General features: G+C 43.3%; 2 protein-coding genes across 3 annotated transcripts in view; both read left to right on the plus strand.

The window, feature by feature from the left end:
• adam12b (ADAM metallopeptidase domain 12b) overlaps positions 1–4,895 on the plus strand; it is a 75,784-nt gene extending 70,889 nt beyond the window's left edge. For both annotated transcript variants that reach the window (XM_069538972.1, XM_069538973.1), the window contains exons 22-23: positions 3,264–3,442; positions 4,712–4,895. In XM_069538972.1, the coding sequence (XP_069395073.1) occupies positions 3,264–3,442; positions 4,712–4,763 (231 nt within the window). In that variant the 3' untranslated portion in view covers positions 4,764–4,895. The remainder of the gene's footprint in view (positions 1–3,263; positions 3,443–4,711) is intronic.
• Positions 4,896–9,013: 4,118 nt separating this feature from the next.
• Positions 9,014–15,451, plus strand: dhx32b (DEAH (Asp-Glu-Ala-His) box polypeptide 32b). The gene is made up of 11 exons (XM_020089884.2): positions 9,014–9,315; positions 9,418–9,611; positions 10,135–10,510; positions 10,596–10,832; positions 11,666–11,759; positions 11,840–11,989; positions 12,704–12,895; positions 12,983–13,123; positions 13,339–13,529; positions 13,855–14,045; positions 14,537–15,451. The coding sequence occupies exons 1-11, from the start codon at positions 9,040–9,042 to the stop codon at positions 14,709–14,711; spliced, it is 2,217 nt and encodes a 738-aa protein (XP_019945443.2). The 5' UTR covers positions 9,014–9,039; the 3' UTR covers positions 14,712–15,451.
• The last annotated feature ends 380 nt before the right edge of the window (positions 15,452–15,831 follow it).

Genomic DNA, 15,831 nt, shown 5'->3' on the forward strand with positions numbered 1-15,831 from the left:
GGTGGGAAATCAATCAGAGAATCGAGGTACTTTTAAAAGGTTGTGCACTAATGTAGAATATATGCAAAATGTAGTTAATGGTCTAAAACCTGTGCAGGCACCTGTATGCTTGTCGCAAAGTGCTGGATACCAGAACTCGCTGCTCCTCTGCACTGCGGTCGGCTCGCTTGCCCACATATCGACAGTCAAATTTAATCCCCCACCCCGTCCCGTGACTTAACTCCTGAGTAAGGAGCTGCTTCGTGCTGAGCCAGCAGCGTTGGATGCAGTGTAGATAGTAAATCCATCTGTCTGCTCCGGCGGCCGGTCCAAATTCTGATCCGTTCACGTACCAGCACAGCAAGCGGACTCCTGATTGTTCTCTGTGCACAGGTAATTGGCAAATGTTTTCTGCTTTCGGGAATAAAGGAAGACATTAGCTTCAGGAAATGACACTTTGTTGGATACACGGCAGAAGAATAATCCCAGATGTGATGCCAGAGCATGAAGGAGAGGGAATCATGTTGAGATCCAGTTTTTATACGTTTGTCATTTAGGTGAACAGCAGCAGCAGTGGTGGTGGAAATTAAAGTTTTGAGGTATTCAGACTTTACTTGATTTTTCCCATTTGGTGCTACTTTATACTACTTTCTACCACATTTTGCAAGAAGTATTGTAGGCCACTTTTCAATGCACTACCTTTACATAAAAAAAAAAAAAAAATTGCATTGCTCTTAATAAACAATATGAAATCTTCTTCTGCAGAAACATCTCGTATCATGTCAGGTTTTGTGGCGTCCACCACATCACCGTGGGTTGTCAGACACATGTGCCGGCCTCCGATGCTCTTTAGCTGAAGGCCACTGTTTGCTTTGCATAAACACTGCTCTCTCACCTGTCACGACTATGAAACCTGCTAATATCCACCAGCTCGTTCTGCTGTAATGAAACAGATGGAGCGAGTAGAGACGCCTCATCTGGGTCAGAAATAGATGAGAGGATTCTGTTGAGGTTTAATAACAGGCCGGCAAGGACACGGAGGACATCAACCCTTACAGAGAAGGCGTATCACAGCCTTATTCTAATACTTGACGCAATCCCCTGCTGTCTCTGCCCATATATCCCATTATAAAAGCCAGGTTTCCACTGGCATGCGGACAGCACCCCATTAATGTCAAGGGGTTTACAGGAGAATAAAGCCTCTCCATGCATTTATTACAATGAGGCCGTGCATGAGAAGAAAACTGTGTGAGCTGTGAATTTTCACAAACACGATCTGCTTGTTATTATTTTTCGCTCGGCTGCAGGAACAATACTCATCAGATACCCATAGAGTCAAACGAATGTGATGCAAACAAGCTGTAACCCGGCTCAGGTGCGACACCAGAGCAGACTGCGCCGTCACTGCTGCTGCAGAGTGAAAATCATGCCTCTACAAAAAATTTCATCTTTTCAGGAACTCAGAAAAATAGCTTTGTTTTTATGGCCAGGCGACCACACATTTTTCAGCTCCCCCAGTGGGTCTTGAAGGTGCTCGTGCGCCCAAGGCTCATAGATCTCTCTCCAGCCGCCGAGGACACTGCAGTCCTTCATTTTTGAATTAAGACGCGAGCACCACCAAGACTCCAGTTACAGCGCGAGGTTTTCTGCCAAGAGCGGCATTAGAATGCACATGGGTCCCCGAATGTTCTTGCACTTGAGTGGATGCATCCGCCAGTTTGCATCTTCATTTTCCTCTCCCTTCCAATCAGCCCGATTTTGTAGGTTTTCTGGAGAAGGAGCAACTGGCTGAAACTGAAGCGGCCATGACTTCCACATGTAGGAGTTTATCAGGGCTGAATATCGCAGTGTCGCAAACTGTATGTGGAAGTGTGTAAAATAGTTTATTATTCAGGCACATTCCTCTAATGGGATCACAGGACTCTCCCACCGTGTACGTTTTATTACCCACAAATTCTCAACGTGTTGGAGAAGTTTCCTCGTGGGTCTGTGATGCAGATTTGAACTGAGACAAACCTGCTGCGCTCGCTCTGATTAAAGCGTCGCAGCATTTGAACCTCTGTGGGGCATCTAGTGTTTTTCACTGCGTCTGAAAAGCTTCAGGCTGTTGTATTCATGGAGCTCTGCAAATGTTGTGTCTCTAAAAACTGTTATTTTTCTCTGCAGACGAAAAATATTATGTGGCATTAATGAATCATTGTTTTTACCCTAGGCATGAACTATAGTGTAGTGTGATATGATGATGTAATATGTTATGTCTCAAGTTATATTCATTTATAACTTTTCTGGATGTATTTCACATTTGAGTGTGGATACCCAGGTCCCCGCTGGGTGTGGACAAAATGTTTGAGGAGATATTTGGGTTCAGGTCGGATTAGATCACGTAATCGAGGAAATGATCGGGCTGGGCTCAGATTTGAATCCAACAGAATGAGTTTTTTTCTGGGGATCAGAATGTGTGTACAGAACGAGGGGACCTGAATCATGAAGAACAGTGTCCAGATGTGGTTTTTACACGACTATTACTGAAAACATGTTTAAAGCACATTCATGCTGTGATATAATCAATCAATCATTCAATCAAATTTTATTCATATTATAGCCTGAATTCACAAACCAGGATTGAACTCTTAGGGTGGGACATCCTCTGTCCTTCAACCTCGACTAGAGTGAGGACAACCAAACTTTTGGAGGTGAAGTCGCCGCAAACAAACCTTCAAGTTTTACCCAACTATGATGTGGGAAACTTTCTTTTTCCTCTGTGTGAATATGACTTTCAGTTTGTCCATGTATTCCTCTGTGTGTGGTCAGGGTGGGCGTGGGTAGATAATTCACATGTGTGTGTGTGTGTGTGTGTGTGTGTGACAGTAGCCAGCCTTCTGGTAGCAGATGTTTATCACAGCCTCGCCTCCTCTCTGTAGATTAGTAACACATGATGGCACCACGTCCAGATAACCTCATGCACTCGCACAGCGGCGCCACAGACGTGGTGCAGACGAGGAGGAGGAGGAGGAGGTGGTGTTTGGGATTCGTCTAATCTTAGCTGAGGGACTTCAGAGAAGCTGCTGATAACACAGTGCCCTCTAGTGAAACGTGTCTGCTCTTGTCTCCTGATAGCGTCGGTACAGCTAATCCATATGTAGAGGGAGATGGGAGGTGACTCAGGTTTCTGTTCTTGTTTCTCCGGATAAGATGAAGGTGCTTTGTGCTGTTTGTTTAGATTAATGTCTTGAAGCAAACTGATCGGACTGAACCTGAGGTTTGTGTTTTTTCTTGCTCTGCAGGACTTTGAGAAGCCCAGCCCACCTCAGAAACCTCTACCTGCAGACCCGCTAGGGAGGAGCGCCCGGCTGGGTCACAGTGCCACAGCAGCAGCGGGGGGCCACAACCAGGGCACCGGACCCCGCCCCATACCCATCCCCACTGTGCCCAGACCCCCTCCGACCATCCCTTTACCCAGCAGGTCAGTGCCGCATGACAGTGGTGAAACACACAACACCAGCTTCACATCATTTCTCTTCCTCTGCTTGTTAAAGTGACGTTAATGTTTGCTGCAGCTTTATTTATGACATTTGAATCTTGCGTCCATTTTCACTAATTCAACCCCTCATAGATTTTCTCATCATTTTCATCATCAGCTTCTCGTGACTCAGTTAACTCCTGTTTGCTCACATGATTCGTGTCTTGTTTTTCGTGGTATTTATAATTTTATCCATCCACTTTGGAGCACTGTGCTGTTTGAACAAGAGTTTTCTTTTTTCTTCTGTGCCATCACACCAAGAACAAAAAAAGAAAAGCATGCCTCCGAGCATTGGGGTTGTCCATCTGTCCGTCCATCTGTTCTGGTCTCGTGAGTGATATCTCAGTAACACTCTGAGGGAGTCCCTTTAAATTTGGTACAAATGTTCACTTGGACTCAAAGGGAAACTTATTAGGGTTTGGTGGTCAAAGGTCAAAGGTCACTGTGACCTCAAAAGGTCTTTGACCACAAGAATTCACATAAGAGTCACGATATTCTGCAAAAAACAATTCTGTGGCCATGATTCAGCTTGACTGGTTGGTGTTGTGATAATTCAAGTTTAAACATTCTGAATAAAAACCTCGACATCATCTGTGCTTCGTTCTGTATTAATCCACTTGTGTTTTAGGGTGATAATAAAGTTGTATTTATTACACTGGTGTTAATAAGGAGAACAAGACATGCATTTAATATCTCTGTATTTAACCTTGTTCCGCTGCAGCCTCTTGTATTTAATCTGAGTTGTGTGTCGGTGTGTTACTAAAACATTTAAGCAAAAACAAAATGTTGAATCATTTTAGGAAAAATACATTTTGCATCAGTACAACCTTCATCATCTGATTTGTATTTCAGACCATGTGAAGTTTGAAGGTTTTCTTTATTGCCCCAAATTGATTTGCAGCAGGTTTTATATCCAAATTCACAATCAACATCGCTTTCGCAAACCCTAACTTATCCTAAACCCAACCAACCCTTAACCTAACTTACCCTAACTAACACTTAACCTAACTTAACTAATTTTAACTAACCCTCACAGTAACTACACACTGAAAACATAGATCTAGTAAAGATAATGAAAGTTAATGTCAAGTACAAAAGTGTAAATGTACAGTTATATAAAAAGGACCGGTGATGGAAAATTCAAACCCAATTAAAACTCAGGTGTAATTCCGTTGTTGATCGGTAACAGTTGTTCATGTGTTTCTGTTTCAGACCTGTGCCGGCGTTGCCCTACAGACCACCAAAGACTCAGAAGGACTGCTGAGCTCCTGACGTCACGGACGAGTAGATCAACTCTCTACACGTGGAGACTTTCTCGATTTGCACTAATCACTGAGACTCTGTTCGGACGTTTGGGACATTTGGACGTGTCACAGAGTTTCTAAGGAAAGGGGGCGAACATCACACCTCGGTGCTACGCCTCTAACAGGTGCTTTGTTGTCCTCGCTCAGGTACCAATGAACTATTTATCTATTTAACTATTTAACTTCAGTATCACCATTTAGTGCACAAAGAGCAATTCTCTTCCCCCCCCCCGAGGAAAACTTGAGAAAACATGGTGTCGTTTAGGATATTTCTTTTGCATTCTTTGGTGATTTTTATACTTTTAGTTTTTTCTCAAATGAAATGCTGAAATATATGATGTTTTTTATAACCAGTGAAATTGCTTGAATAATAGAAAGAAGTGTTGGATTTAAATGAGGATAAAGGGACATGGAGCACAACTCAGCAAGTTGTTAGTGTCGCTTGTGGCCCGTGGAGCGGTGTAATTTATTCAGTCTTTAAAACCATCTTTTATATCCATGCCACCATGGTGCTAAAGAATAGATTTAATCGTATCTTTTTTTTCTTCCTTGCATTAAATATAACAAACAGTTTTCTAGGAGCATCATCTAAAAGCTGGAGCTTTATCATCATCTAAAGCCTTGGACTTTATTTTTTATATCATATCAGCTCATTTTACAGCCTCATGCTCATTCTACTTTATTTCCTTATAAGTTCACTCTCACAGGAAAAGCTCTTTTCACACATCCGACGCGCTGCTGTCCGCACGTGTTGGGCGCTCGACATGTTCTCCTGATACTGGCAGACGCTGCACAGCCTCAACAGCTTCGACGGACTGATTGTGTGCCAGAGAATTACACCAACACCAAATCATTCGACGTTAGCTCCGGTGTTAGTGTTTTTTTTTATGTATGAGCCAAGTTGGATGACTCTCCCAGCATTTCCCTCGACCGTGTCCAACGAGGTGCTTTACGTCCGTCCCGTTCTTTCTTTTGCCTTCACAACATTCCGTTTGAATTCTGTACGGCTTCGTTAGTCATGACCTATGATGATTCATGCGTCCGCAGCATCGTTCTTAACATTCAGAGCTCGCCGTTGCACTTTTGAGTTTGGCACTTTCCTCAATTTCTTTTTTTGTCTGTAGTTGACTTGCTGTTTCTCATGGAGGGATGTCAGCTGTTAAAGATCTTTCCCCCTGTGTCAGTGTTCACGTTGGATAATGCATACCTGTGTTCCATTTGTCTTCAAAAGTGTAAATGCTTTTCTCTTACTTTGGACGTGTACATGTGTTGAACGGTCGGAGTAACTGCTCTCTGTTGGAAAATATTTGTGAGTGCTGTGTCAGTTAGTCGTTAAATGTTTATGCCATTTGTAAATCCTACCTGTACTGTGTTCATTTGCATAAGTGTAACATGTTTAAAAGCCATTGTAAAGTGTAAATACTGTAAGTCAGTCATCATTTCTCTTGTTTTTTATGTTCTTTTTACAAGCACAGTGATAGAAGAAGTACTTTGAGGCCGTTCCCTCATTTACAGGAGGTGGTGAAAACATGATTTATAAAATGTTTCTCCCTGGAACTTGTTGGCCAGAGACGAATGTTTGAGAAAAACATTTAAACTGAGAGATTTCATCGATGAAGTCAGATCCAAATAAAACTGCCTTTATGACTGTTCATAACAAGTGGTTTTCATTTCATTCTTTTAGAGAGACTTTTGAAAACTAAGCATGTTAAGACAAATAAGGGCCCATAAGGATAAAAGTTTCATTGTTTGATTAATAATAATGTGTTTGTTTGTTATGTTTGTATCCTGTCTGTTGGTTTGTTTGTTAGAAACATTACACAAAAACTACTGAATGGATTTCCACTAAAAACTATCGTCTGATGATGATTTAGCTTCTGGGGCAACGGCCAGTACTTTGGTGTAGTCGTTCGATATCCGGACCAAGTTCACCATACACACCGTTTACAGTCTGACTAGTTTTTTTATCACAAAACACACAGTGATACTCTGTCTGTGTGTCCAGTTGACATTTTTAATTTCTATTGCTCACCACATGTTTACCCAGGGGCAACCAAACAAGGCCTGCTCAAACCTGATTAGTCAAACTAGAAACGGAAACCAGAAGGCCCGAAAATCTGCACTTACAGATTCTGACTATTCACGTACAGAATCAGATATCAGTGAAAAAAATATCTGACATCATTTAGGGGACTGATGAGTGTGTGCAATTTTGGGGGCAGCTCAAGAGGATGGTATGCGATGTTGCCAGTCTAGCTTTTTTTTTAGCCCCTCGGAGCATGAATGTAAATTAAAAGTCACCACGACGAACAAGGATCCTGATCATCTGCAGTATTCTCATTGAAAAATATGAACATGCATCACAATCGAGCATAAGTGCAATGAACAACAACAAATAATGTATGAAGACAAATGAGAAAACAAACTGAGCTGCTTTGCTCAGCCTGATTTTAAATAAGCAGCAACTAATAAACAATGATTCTTAGTGTCTGAAAACTCAATAATTATGTCAAGATAAAGATCTTAATGACTTAGTGTGTGAGTTACTGAGGTGTGCTCTTACTTTATTCCTCAGGGCTCCTCTGCCAGAGCAGCCTGGTTGTTCAACACTGCCCCCTGTCGAACATCAGCAGACATTACAAAAGCTGAAGCCTCGCTCGCTCTGCTTTGATCTCGTTATGTTGTCTTGACCTGAATCAAACCACCAGGTCAAGTTGTCCTTCAGTCCTGATTAGGGATCAGCTCCACCAATTTAGACTGAGGAGGAATGAAGAAACAGGAAACACCTCTCAACTTAAACCGTCCGTCAAGAAGTGAACTCAACAACATTATAGCACCAAATTATTATTATTTATATCAGTGTCTGATTTAAAACATGCTGCTGACACACACGCACACACACACACACACACACACACACACAACAGAAAAGAAAACTCAGCTGAACTCGTAAATTAAGTTTAAGCAAAAAGGAAAACAATTCTTACAATAAAAAAATGTTGATGATAATTGAGAATTCTAAATACAAAGATCAATACACATATTTATTACAACTTTTATTTTTTTTTTTTGTTAGTTTTCTCATTGTTGATTTTTGCAGTTAATCATCCTGTCTCTGAAGTGTCAAAATATGTAAATTACAATTTCAGAGAATCCAACAGATTTCTTCAAAAGTCCGAAAACCAAAGACTCTGAGTTTATTACTGAGTTTGTTGGTACATGACTTGAGAAGCTGGGAACTGAGAATGTGAAGAATATTTCCCTTAGTTTATCTATTACTGTGGGGGAGCTGGAACCAGAGCACACAGGTCTATCACATCATGACTGACGCACTGAGACAAACAACCATTTACTCTAATGAGCAAATACAGGGCCTGAAATTATAACTGTATAAATGTCTTTGGCCTAGAGGAGGAAGGAACCACATGACCAAGAGGAGAAAGTTCAAACCCAGAAACTTAACTAAACGACTAAAACAACTAAACCATTGTCAGGATAGCCGCTGATTTCATCTCTGTTGATGGAATAATTGATTGTTCAGCTCAAGTTAAACTATTTCTTTACCATGTGTCACTTTATTCTCAGGTACGGAGCTAAATCACCGTCAACAGGCTGCAAATATCCCTTTAATACTGTTAGCGACGTACATATTAGTTTTGACAGAATGATTGAAAAATTGTTCGCTGAGTTTGTGCCAACGTTAATGGTCTTCATGTTCTGGCAGAGTCGTGTGGTTTTTGTAAAGCCCTCAGTCATTTCAGTTTGTCAACTACTGAGATAATTAATTTCTAAATGTCTGAATTAAACCACAGCTGATGAATAAATGCATTTCTGTGCAGCCTGTGGCCTTTGCGTGTGAGCCAGTTCCCGTTTTAAACACCAGACCCCTCTGAGTCTCTGCCCATCTATCTTTGTTCTCACACCACCCTTTCTGTGTGTGTGTGTGTGTGTGTGTGTGTGTGTGTGTGTGTGTGTGTGTGTGTGTGTGTGTGTGTGTGTGTGTGTGTGTTTGTGTGTGTGTGTGTCTCTTGGATTTCTATGGGATTAATGGCCACATGACAACACTGGGCCGGCCGCCTGGTGAGCCCTTTCATTTGGCTTCACTCGCAGAGTCGGTGTGTGTGTGTGTGTGTGTGAGCTGTCCAACAGTTTACCGAGGGCTGTAGGCGTCCAAAACTTCATTCCCGCAAGTCTGTAAATGAAGTCTAAGCCGGACAGACCAGGAGTTTGCTTGTGATGGAGCGGGACGTCACCAGTTTATCAGGAGAGGAATATTTTGAGGGGAAGCTGTGCTCAGATGCAGAATCCCTGAGTCAAGGGGACAAAGACTACGATGACATCTTGGAGCTGAATCAGTTTGACGGACTGCCGTACTCCTCCAGGTTTTACAAACTGCTGAAGGAAAGAAAAAAGCTGCCAGTGTGGAGGGCAAAGTCTGAATTCATGGACACTCTGGCCAAGGGACGGTTTGTCGTTGTCAGTGGATCTGCTAAAAGCGGGAGAAGCTCTCAAGTGAGTACTGTGGCAAGTGTATCACATTTCCTTCATGCGTCAGCAGCCTGAAATATCCAAACTCTCCTACTTTCAACTCATCTCACTCTTATTCTGAAACAGATTCCCCAGTGGTGTGCTGAGTTCTGCCTGTCAGCCCGGTTCCAGCACGGCATGGTGGTGTGCACCCAGGTTGACACGCAGCAGGCCGTAGATCTGGCCTTGAGGGTGGCGGATGAGATGGACGTCAACATTGGTCATGAAGTGGGCTACAGCATCCCTTTGGAAACATGCTGCACCCATGAATCCGTCCTCAGGTACATTTAAAGCAGCTCTTCCTACTTTCTCCCCTGCAGCAGTGCTTCGTCACATCACACCACAGCTAAATCCCCCCCGCCTTTTCTCATTCTCAATGGGCAGAGGGAACAAAGGGGGTGGGGGTGGGGGGGTCTCCTCTTTTCAGGGGCCCCTCCACAGCTGCCATGTTCCCTGTGTGCACATATGTCACTCTCCCTCATGTGGGTCCCTCCATAAGTCAGCTGGGGGGAAAAAGAAAGTCGGCACATCGAGGGGAGGGAGAAAAGATAAACAGACAGCAGCCAAGTGCGAAAGTATCCACTCCCCAGACTAATTATCAGAGTAAATTACACTGATGGGGGCAAAGCTGAAGTGTAGACAAAGTGTCTTTCATTAAGATGCCATTCTGAGGTGCGCTGAATGGATTTCCTGAATATATCACTGAGCTGTTTCAGCCCAGAGGCTTCCACTCAAACAAACCTGCTGATTTATTCCAGGCATTAATGAATTTGAACATAAGAATCGTTTTATCACCCACCTCAGGTACTGCACAGATGACATGCTGCTGAGGGAGATGATGTCGGACCCTTTGCTGGAACACTACGGCGTGGTGGTCGTGGATCAGGCCCACCAGAGGACCGTGGCCACGGACGTGCTGCAGGGTCTGCTGAAGGACGTCGCCCTGCAGAGGCCGGAGCTTCGCGTGGTCCTCCTCACCTCGGTCGAGCCCGGCCCCAAGCAGCTGGCCCACTTCACCGGGTCGGTGGTGCCTCTGATCCGCCTGGAGAGCCCCGGGGCCGGGGAGGTGGTGCACAGCAGCACAGGTGACGGATACTTCTGCTCCGCTCTGCGTCTGGTGCTGGAGATCCACAGGTGTGAGGAGGAGGGAGATGTGGTGGTGTTTCTGGTGACGGCACAGGTAAGAAGCAGCACCTCATGTTGGATGAAACAATCTGTGAATAAATGTCTTTTCCTGACTTTACTCTTTGCTTACTCTCCACCAGGAGATAGATCTGGCTCATGACATCTTGTGCCATGAGGGCCAAAGTTCACTCCCTGATCTGGGTGAGCTCCTGCCTGTTGCTGTGCACCCCGGTCAGCCTGGCAATCTGCCGCTCCTGGGGGAGGAGGAGACAGGTCGGACCCGCAGAGTCTTCCTCACATCCAGCCCGAACGAGGACTTCTTCTGGGCTGTTGGCTCCATTAGATTTGTCATTGATGCCGGGCTTGAGAAAAGATTTGTAAGTTAGTCCTTACTTGTTGTTTAAATAAATGTTAGAGTATTTACATAAAGAAACTTTTCAGGGTTAAGTTCCAGAGTCACAGTTTATATCACATTGCTGCTACTGTGAAAATGATTTAGGGGATTTCTAGCTACCAAGAAAAAACCACATTGTCAATTTGTCAATTTGTCAATATTGCCTCTTCTATAACATAAAGATCAGGAACTTTGCATTTTTACAGTTATGAAAATGTTTGTGTAGATTTGTTTGTATATTTGGTTAAATGTCTTTTAGTCTCTTAGATGAAGAAGTATTTAGATAATTTACTTGAGTAGAGCTGACAAGAGAAAATCTCACTTCCAAAGTTTTACAGTGCATTAAAAAAAGTATTCAGAGCATTAAGAGGATCTGTGGAGAAGAATGTCCCCAAATCCAGATGTTTCCATTAAGAGCTGAGTGAAGCTTATGTCGTCATGATTCTTCAGTTTTTCCTTTTTAATCAATTTGCAAAAAAAAACTTTAGCATCAGGCTGCAACTTAACAACATTTGAAAAAGTAGAGGGGTATGAAATGAATCAGCTGTACTTGAACATAAAAACTAAGGTATTATCAATCAAATCTAGTGAAAGTACCACCTCTGACTATCATATATTATGTATATTATCTGATGTATTTCATTTATTGCTGATGCGTAAATATGTACGTTGAAATTAAATTTTGCTAATGGAGACATGATGTAAAAATCAGCAAAAGCAATTGAAACATCTGATAAATGTGGTGGATTATTTAGTATTTCAGTGAATGTGCTCAGGTCTATTCGACCAGTGTAACACAGTGTGATGCTGTTGCAGGTTTATAACCCCAGGATCAGAACAAACTCAGCCATCACTCAGCCAATCAGCACAGGTCAGGCCGAGAGCCGCAAACAGCTAGCAGGTCCGACAGGTGAGAGGATAAACTCTTAAATCTGCTGCTGCCAATTCTCTGCTGACATCTTGTCTAAAAAAGAGCTCTCTGTCCTGCAGGCAAGTGTTTTTGTCTTTACCCAGAGGACAGACAGCTTCCTGCAGAGACACGACCACACATCATGGAGTCTGACATCACCTCCACTGTGCTCCTCCTCAAGAGGATGGAGATCGCCGGGCTGGGCCACTGCGACTTCATCGACAGGCCTGGTGAGATTTATACAAAGTGATGAGATATACAGAGGGTAATGTTTTAAGTCCCTGTCCTCGGAGACGATGATATGACTGGTTCAGTCAGTCAGTTCCCTGTTGATCCAACAGACAGCAACTTCTTCTTATTGAAGGGCAGCGAGCCGTGCCTCAGCTGAACTGACAGCTCCTGTTCTGCGAGCATCGTTTTAGAGCTGACCTGCTTCTTGTGCTTTTGTTTCTACGGATTTATTCATCCACACTAACACAAACACACATTGAGCCTCACATTAGTTGATTAGAGTGTAGTCACAGTGCTGGGGTGTGTGTGTGTGTGCGTGTGTGTGTGTGTGTGTGTGTGTGGGACATGGTGGACATGGTGGATTTCTTTCTTCGTGAGTTCATCGAAAAACATGTTTATTAAATAGAAAATCTCGTGAGTACCACGAAAGACTTCATTTGGCATCGTGATGCATTCCAGATATTGGTGAGGATTATAAAATCCTAATCTGCTGCTGCCTTTTCACTGTGAGTGTGCACACTAGGGTGCCAGTATACTTCGATTGTCCCAGTGGGTCACTACTTTGGATTATAGTTTAGACAGCATGGCAACACACAAATAATCCCTTACAGATTTAGTCAAAATGTATTTGCATGAATAAATAATCTCCTAGTTTTGATACAAATACATTTCATAAAGACATGGTTGTCTGCTGGATTTGGTTGCAAAAACAGATCCTGGAGGTCTGATGCAGGCTTTGGAGGAGCTGGACTACCTGGCCGCTCTGGATAATGATGGCAACCTGTCTGAGATGGGCATCATCATGTCCGAGTTGTCCTTGAAGCCCCAAATGGCCAAGACTCTGCTCGCCTCCTGTGAGTTTGACTGTGTCCGCGAGGTGGTCATCATAGCTGCTATGCTAACAGGTAACACATGCAATGACGCAAAGCCATGTTCTCCTTTTTATTTTATCAAACCATAGTGAATTCTAAACGTCGGGTTTGATTTTCCAGCACCTTCTTGCTTCGTGGTCCCCTCTGCGGACCTGAAACCAGAAGCGAGCCAGTGCCACCTGAAGTTCCAGCACCCAGAGGGAGACCACTTCACACTCATCAATATCTTCAAGGCCTTCAAAAAGTCCCAGCAGGAGCCACGTGAGTTTACAGTTTAGAGAGTATCTTCTGCATAGAAACACACAAACGATTTCACAAAGATCAGCAAAAATAGGAAAATCATCATAAATTATAGCTAAACAAGCTTGTTGGCCTTAGGCCTTAATTACAAGGTATTTTTGCGATAACCACAACAAATTATATTGAAAATAATAATGGACATATCTTTGGAACACAACATGTCCGTGTGGCTGTAGACTGTAACGTTGAGAGGTGGTGTCAGGATTCCTACCTGAACCTCACATCTCTGTTGATGGCTGACGCTCTTCGCGCGGAGCTCACCGAAACTCTGAAGAGGATCGAGCTGCCCGTCTCGCTGCCGGCATTCGGTTCCCGAAGAAACACCTTCAATGTGAAGAGAGCCCTGCTGGCAGGTTTCTTCATGCAGGTCAGATAACCAAACTTTATTGTACCGCTCTTCTAATGACATTTCTGCTTTAATTTCTTATGTGTCAACTGACACTTCCACAATGTTAGTCTCTGACCTCCACTAATTACAAGAAATATGAATTTAAATTATATTATGTATATAACTTCAGAGGATTAAGCCTTTTCGTGTTGTCTGTTATGTTGTGGCTTTTTTACATTTTCAAGGAAAAATAAAAAACGTATGACTTTACACCATTCTGGATGCTCCTGTCTGTTTTTGCTTTTTTAAGTATTCTTAGGTTGTTTGGATCCATCTGACTGTGTCTGGGTGTGTTTTCCCTCAGGTGGCGCGGGATGTCGATGGATCAGGGAACTACTTCATTATGACCCATAAGCACGTAGCACAGATTCATCCTCTGTCTGGATACGGAGCCAAGAGCCCCAAGCTGGGCCTGCCTGAGTGGGTGCTGTTCCATGAGCACTCCTTCTCCGAGGACAATTGCCTCCGCACCGTCACCCACATAACACCTGAGGAGTGAGTCCCAGCCTCGAGTTTTGCACTTGTTTGTGTTCATGTGTCTGATCGTACAGTTTTGTTATCTGGACTTCAGTGTCTAGCTGATCACACTCAGGCTGGTTGTGGAGGGAGGAATCATAATCCTGTTCTCTAGTATTCTCTGGGTTGGAGAGGGGATTATGGATTGCACAGATGCTTGGGAATGTGAAGTTGCGGCTTTACGAAGGAGGAGAAAGCCCCTCTATGGTTGTCATGCTCTCTTAGGCTCCACATCATAAAAATGTGTGTGAATCAGTTCATTGCAGCAGAATAGCCAAGGCCCAACAGTCCCCTTGTGCTCAATCAAGCTGCACCAAACTGCTCATAGATATCAGTCTCCTCAATGTGCGTGATTGAAATATTTGCTGCAAAATTGGGGAAAATGTGAAAAAGAAACATTCAATACTTTTTACGTAATCCAGCTGACAAACAACCCCTTTTTTTTAAAACTTCGTCTTCTCCCCTGCCAGGTTCATTCAAATGGCACCGCAGTATTTCTTCTACAACCTGCCGCCCAGCGAGAGCAAAGACATCCTGCAAAACATTTTGAACCACGGAGCTTCTAATTACAAAGACGAGACACCTTCTCCTTCCCAGGAGACACCGCAAGAGGACCAGACCAATGACCGCTGTGTTGTACAGTGACGGACCGAACCACTGCTCCCAGGGGTGGTGATGGAAGAACCTGTATTACCAGTAACCAGTTATTGCACTACACTGAATAGAATCACATTGTCTGGGTAGTTGTTTGGTCAGTCGTATACTTTCATTAGATCTTGTAGTTTTATCTTTGCACCACTGTTTTGTCACAATATTAATATTGTTATTTTTCTTTGTCAGTTACACAAAGTTCTGTTTATATGTTTGTCTTTAAATCATTTTCAACTGAACAATCTGGTAACTTAATTTCTAAGAATAATTTTCTCATAATGTTAAACTAATTATTTATTGTACTCCGATGGGGTTTCCACTTAATTATTCTGATGCTCCACATCCCGCTCCTCCTCTTCACATCTTCCCCTCAGTCACTGTCCATTGGTCAGTCACCCTCAGCAGTGGTCCAGCCTGATTAATGAGGTTCAGGGACAGTTTGCGTCCCCCTGCAGCTCCATCTGGTGTCGATACAGCTCAGTAACTGCAGGGTGACCCAGTTCACTGACACTGTATTAAAAACATCATGTCCTCTCCTCTGTGCAGCAGGAGCCGATGCCAGGACCCACTTAAAACCATCACTCTGAGTAGCTTTTTCAAGGCCGAGCAGCTGTGCACAGTACGTGTTGACATTGTATAAATATCTTGATAAATAAACTGAAATATCAGCCCAGCATGTTAGATTGCACTTTATGTTTGTTATCCAAAAATCTGAATAAAATACCTCCACTGAAGCTTGATGTGATGTGTCGTATTAGCCCGAGAGCACAGTAGCATTCTGTGATGCTTTTGAAGAAACGTTTAGAAACAATGGCCCCGTTCAGATCTGGTATTAACATCCATGTCTACAGATCCAATCACAAGTGGACAGCTCTAAGCCATTGTGTTATTTCAGTCAGGATAACTTAAGTTAAAGAAAACTTTCTTTGCTCTGTGTGACTTCTGGTGCCTCACTGCCCTTCCACGTACAGATGTGGAGGGCCTAAGACAGATGTGCCTACATACACGGCAGCAAGACCCCCGAAGGGAGCAGAGCGCGAAGCTAAAAAAACAATTATTAAAAGTAAAATTACAATGTGCCCTGAATGTGTCTCCTGTGACCACTCCCCTGCTC

This window comes from Paralichthys olivaceus, chromosome 14 (assembly GCF_024713975.1).
Source record: "Paralichthys olivaceus isolate ysfri-2021 chromosome 14, ASM2471397v2, whole genome shotgun sequence".
NCBI lineage: Eukaryota > Metazoa > Chordata > Actinopteri > Pleuronectiformes > Paralichthyidae > Paralichthys > Paralichthys olivaceus.

Bases quoted from the DNA above. Each gene is read 5' to 3' on its own strand.
- dhx32b (XM_020089884.2), top strand. From the start codon at position 9,040: ATGGAGCGGGACGTCACCAGTTTATCAGGAGAGGAATATTTTGAGGGG. The intron at 12,896-12,982 runs GTAACACATGCA...TTGATTTTCCAG, and splicing joins CATAGCTGCTATGCTAACAG to CACCTTCTTGCTTCGTGGTC. The intron at 13,124-13,338 runs GTGAGTTTACAG...GTGTGGCTGTAG, and splicing joins AAAGTCCCAGCAGGAGCCAC to ACTGTAACGTTGAGAGGTGG.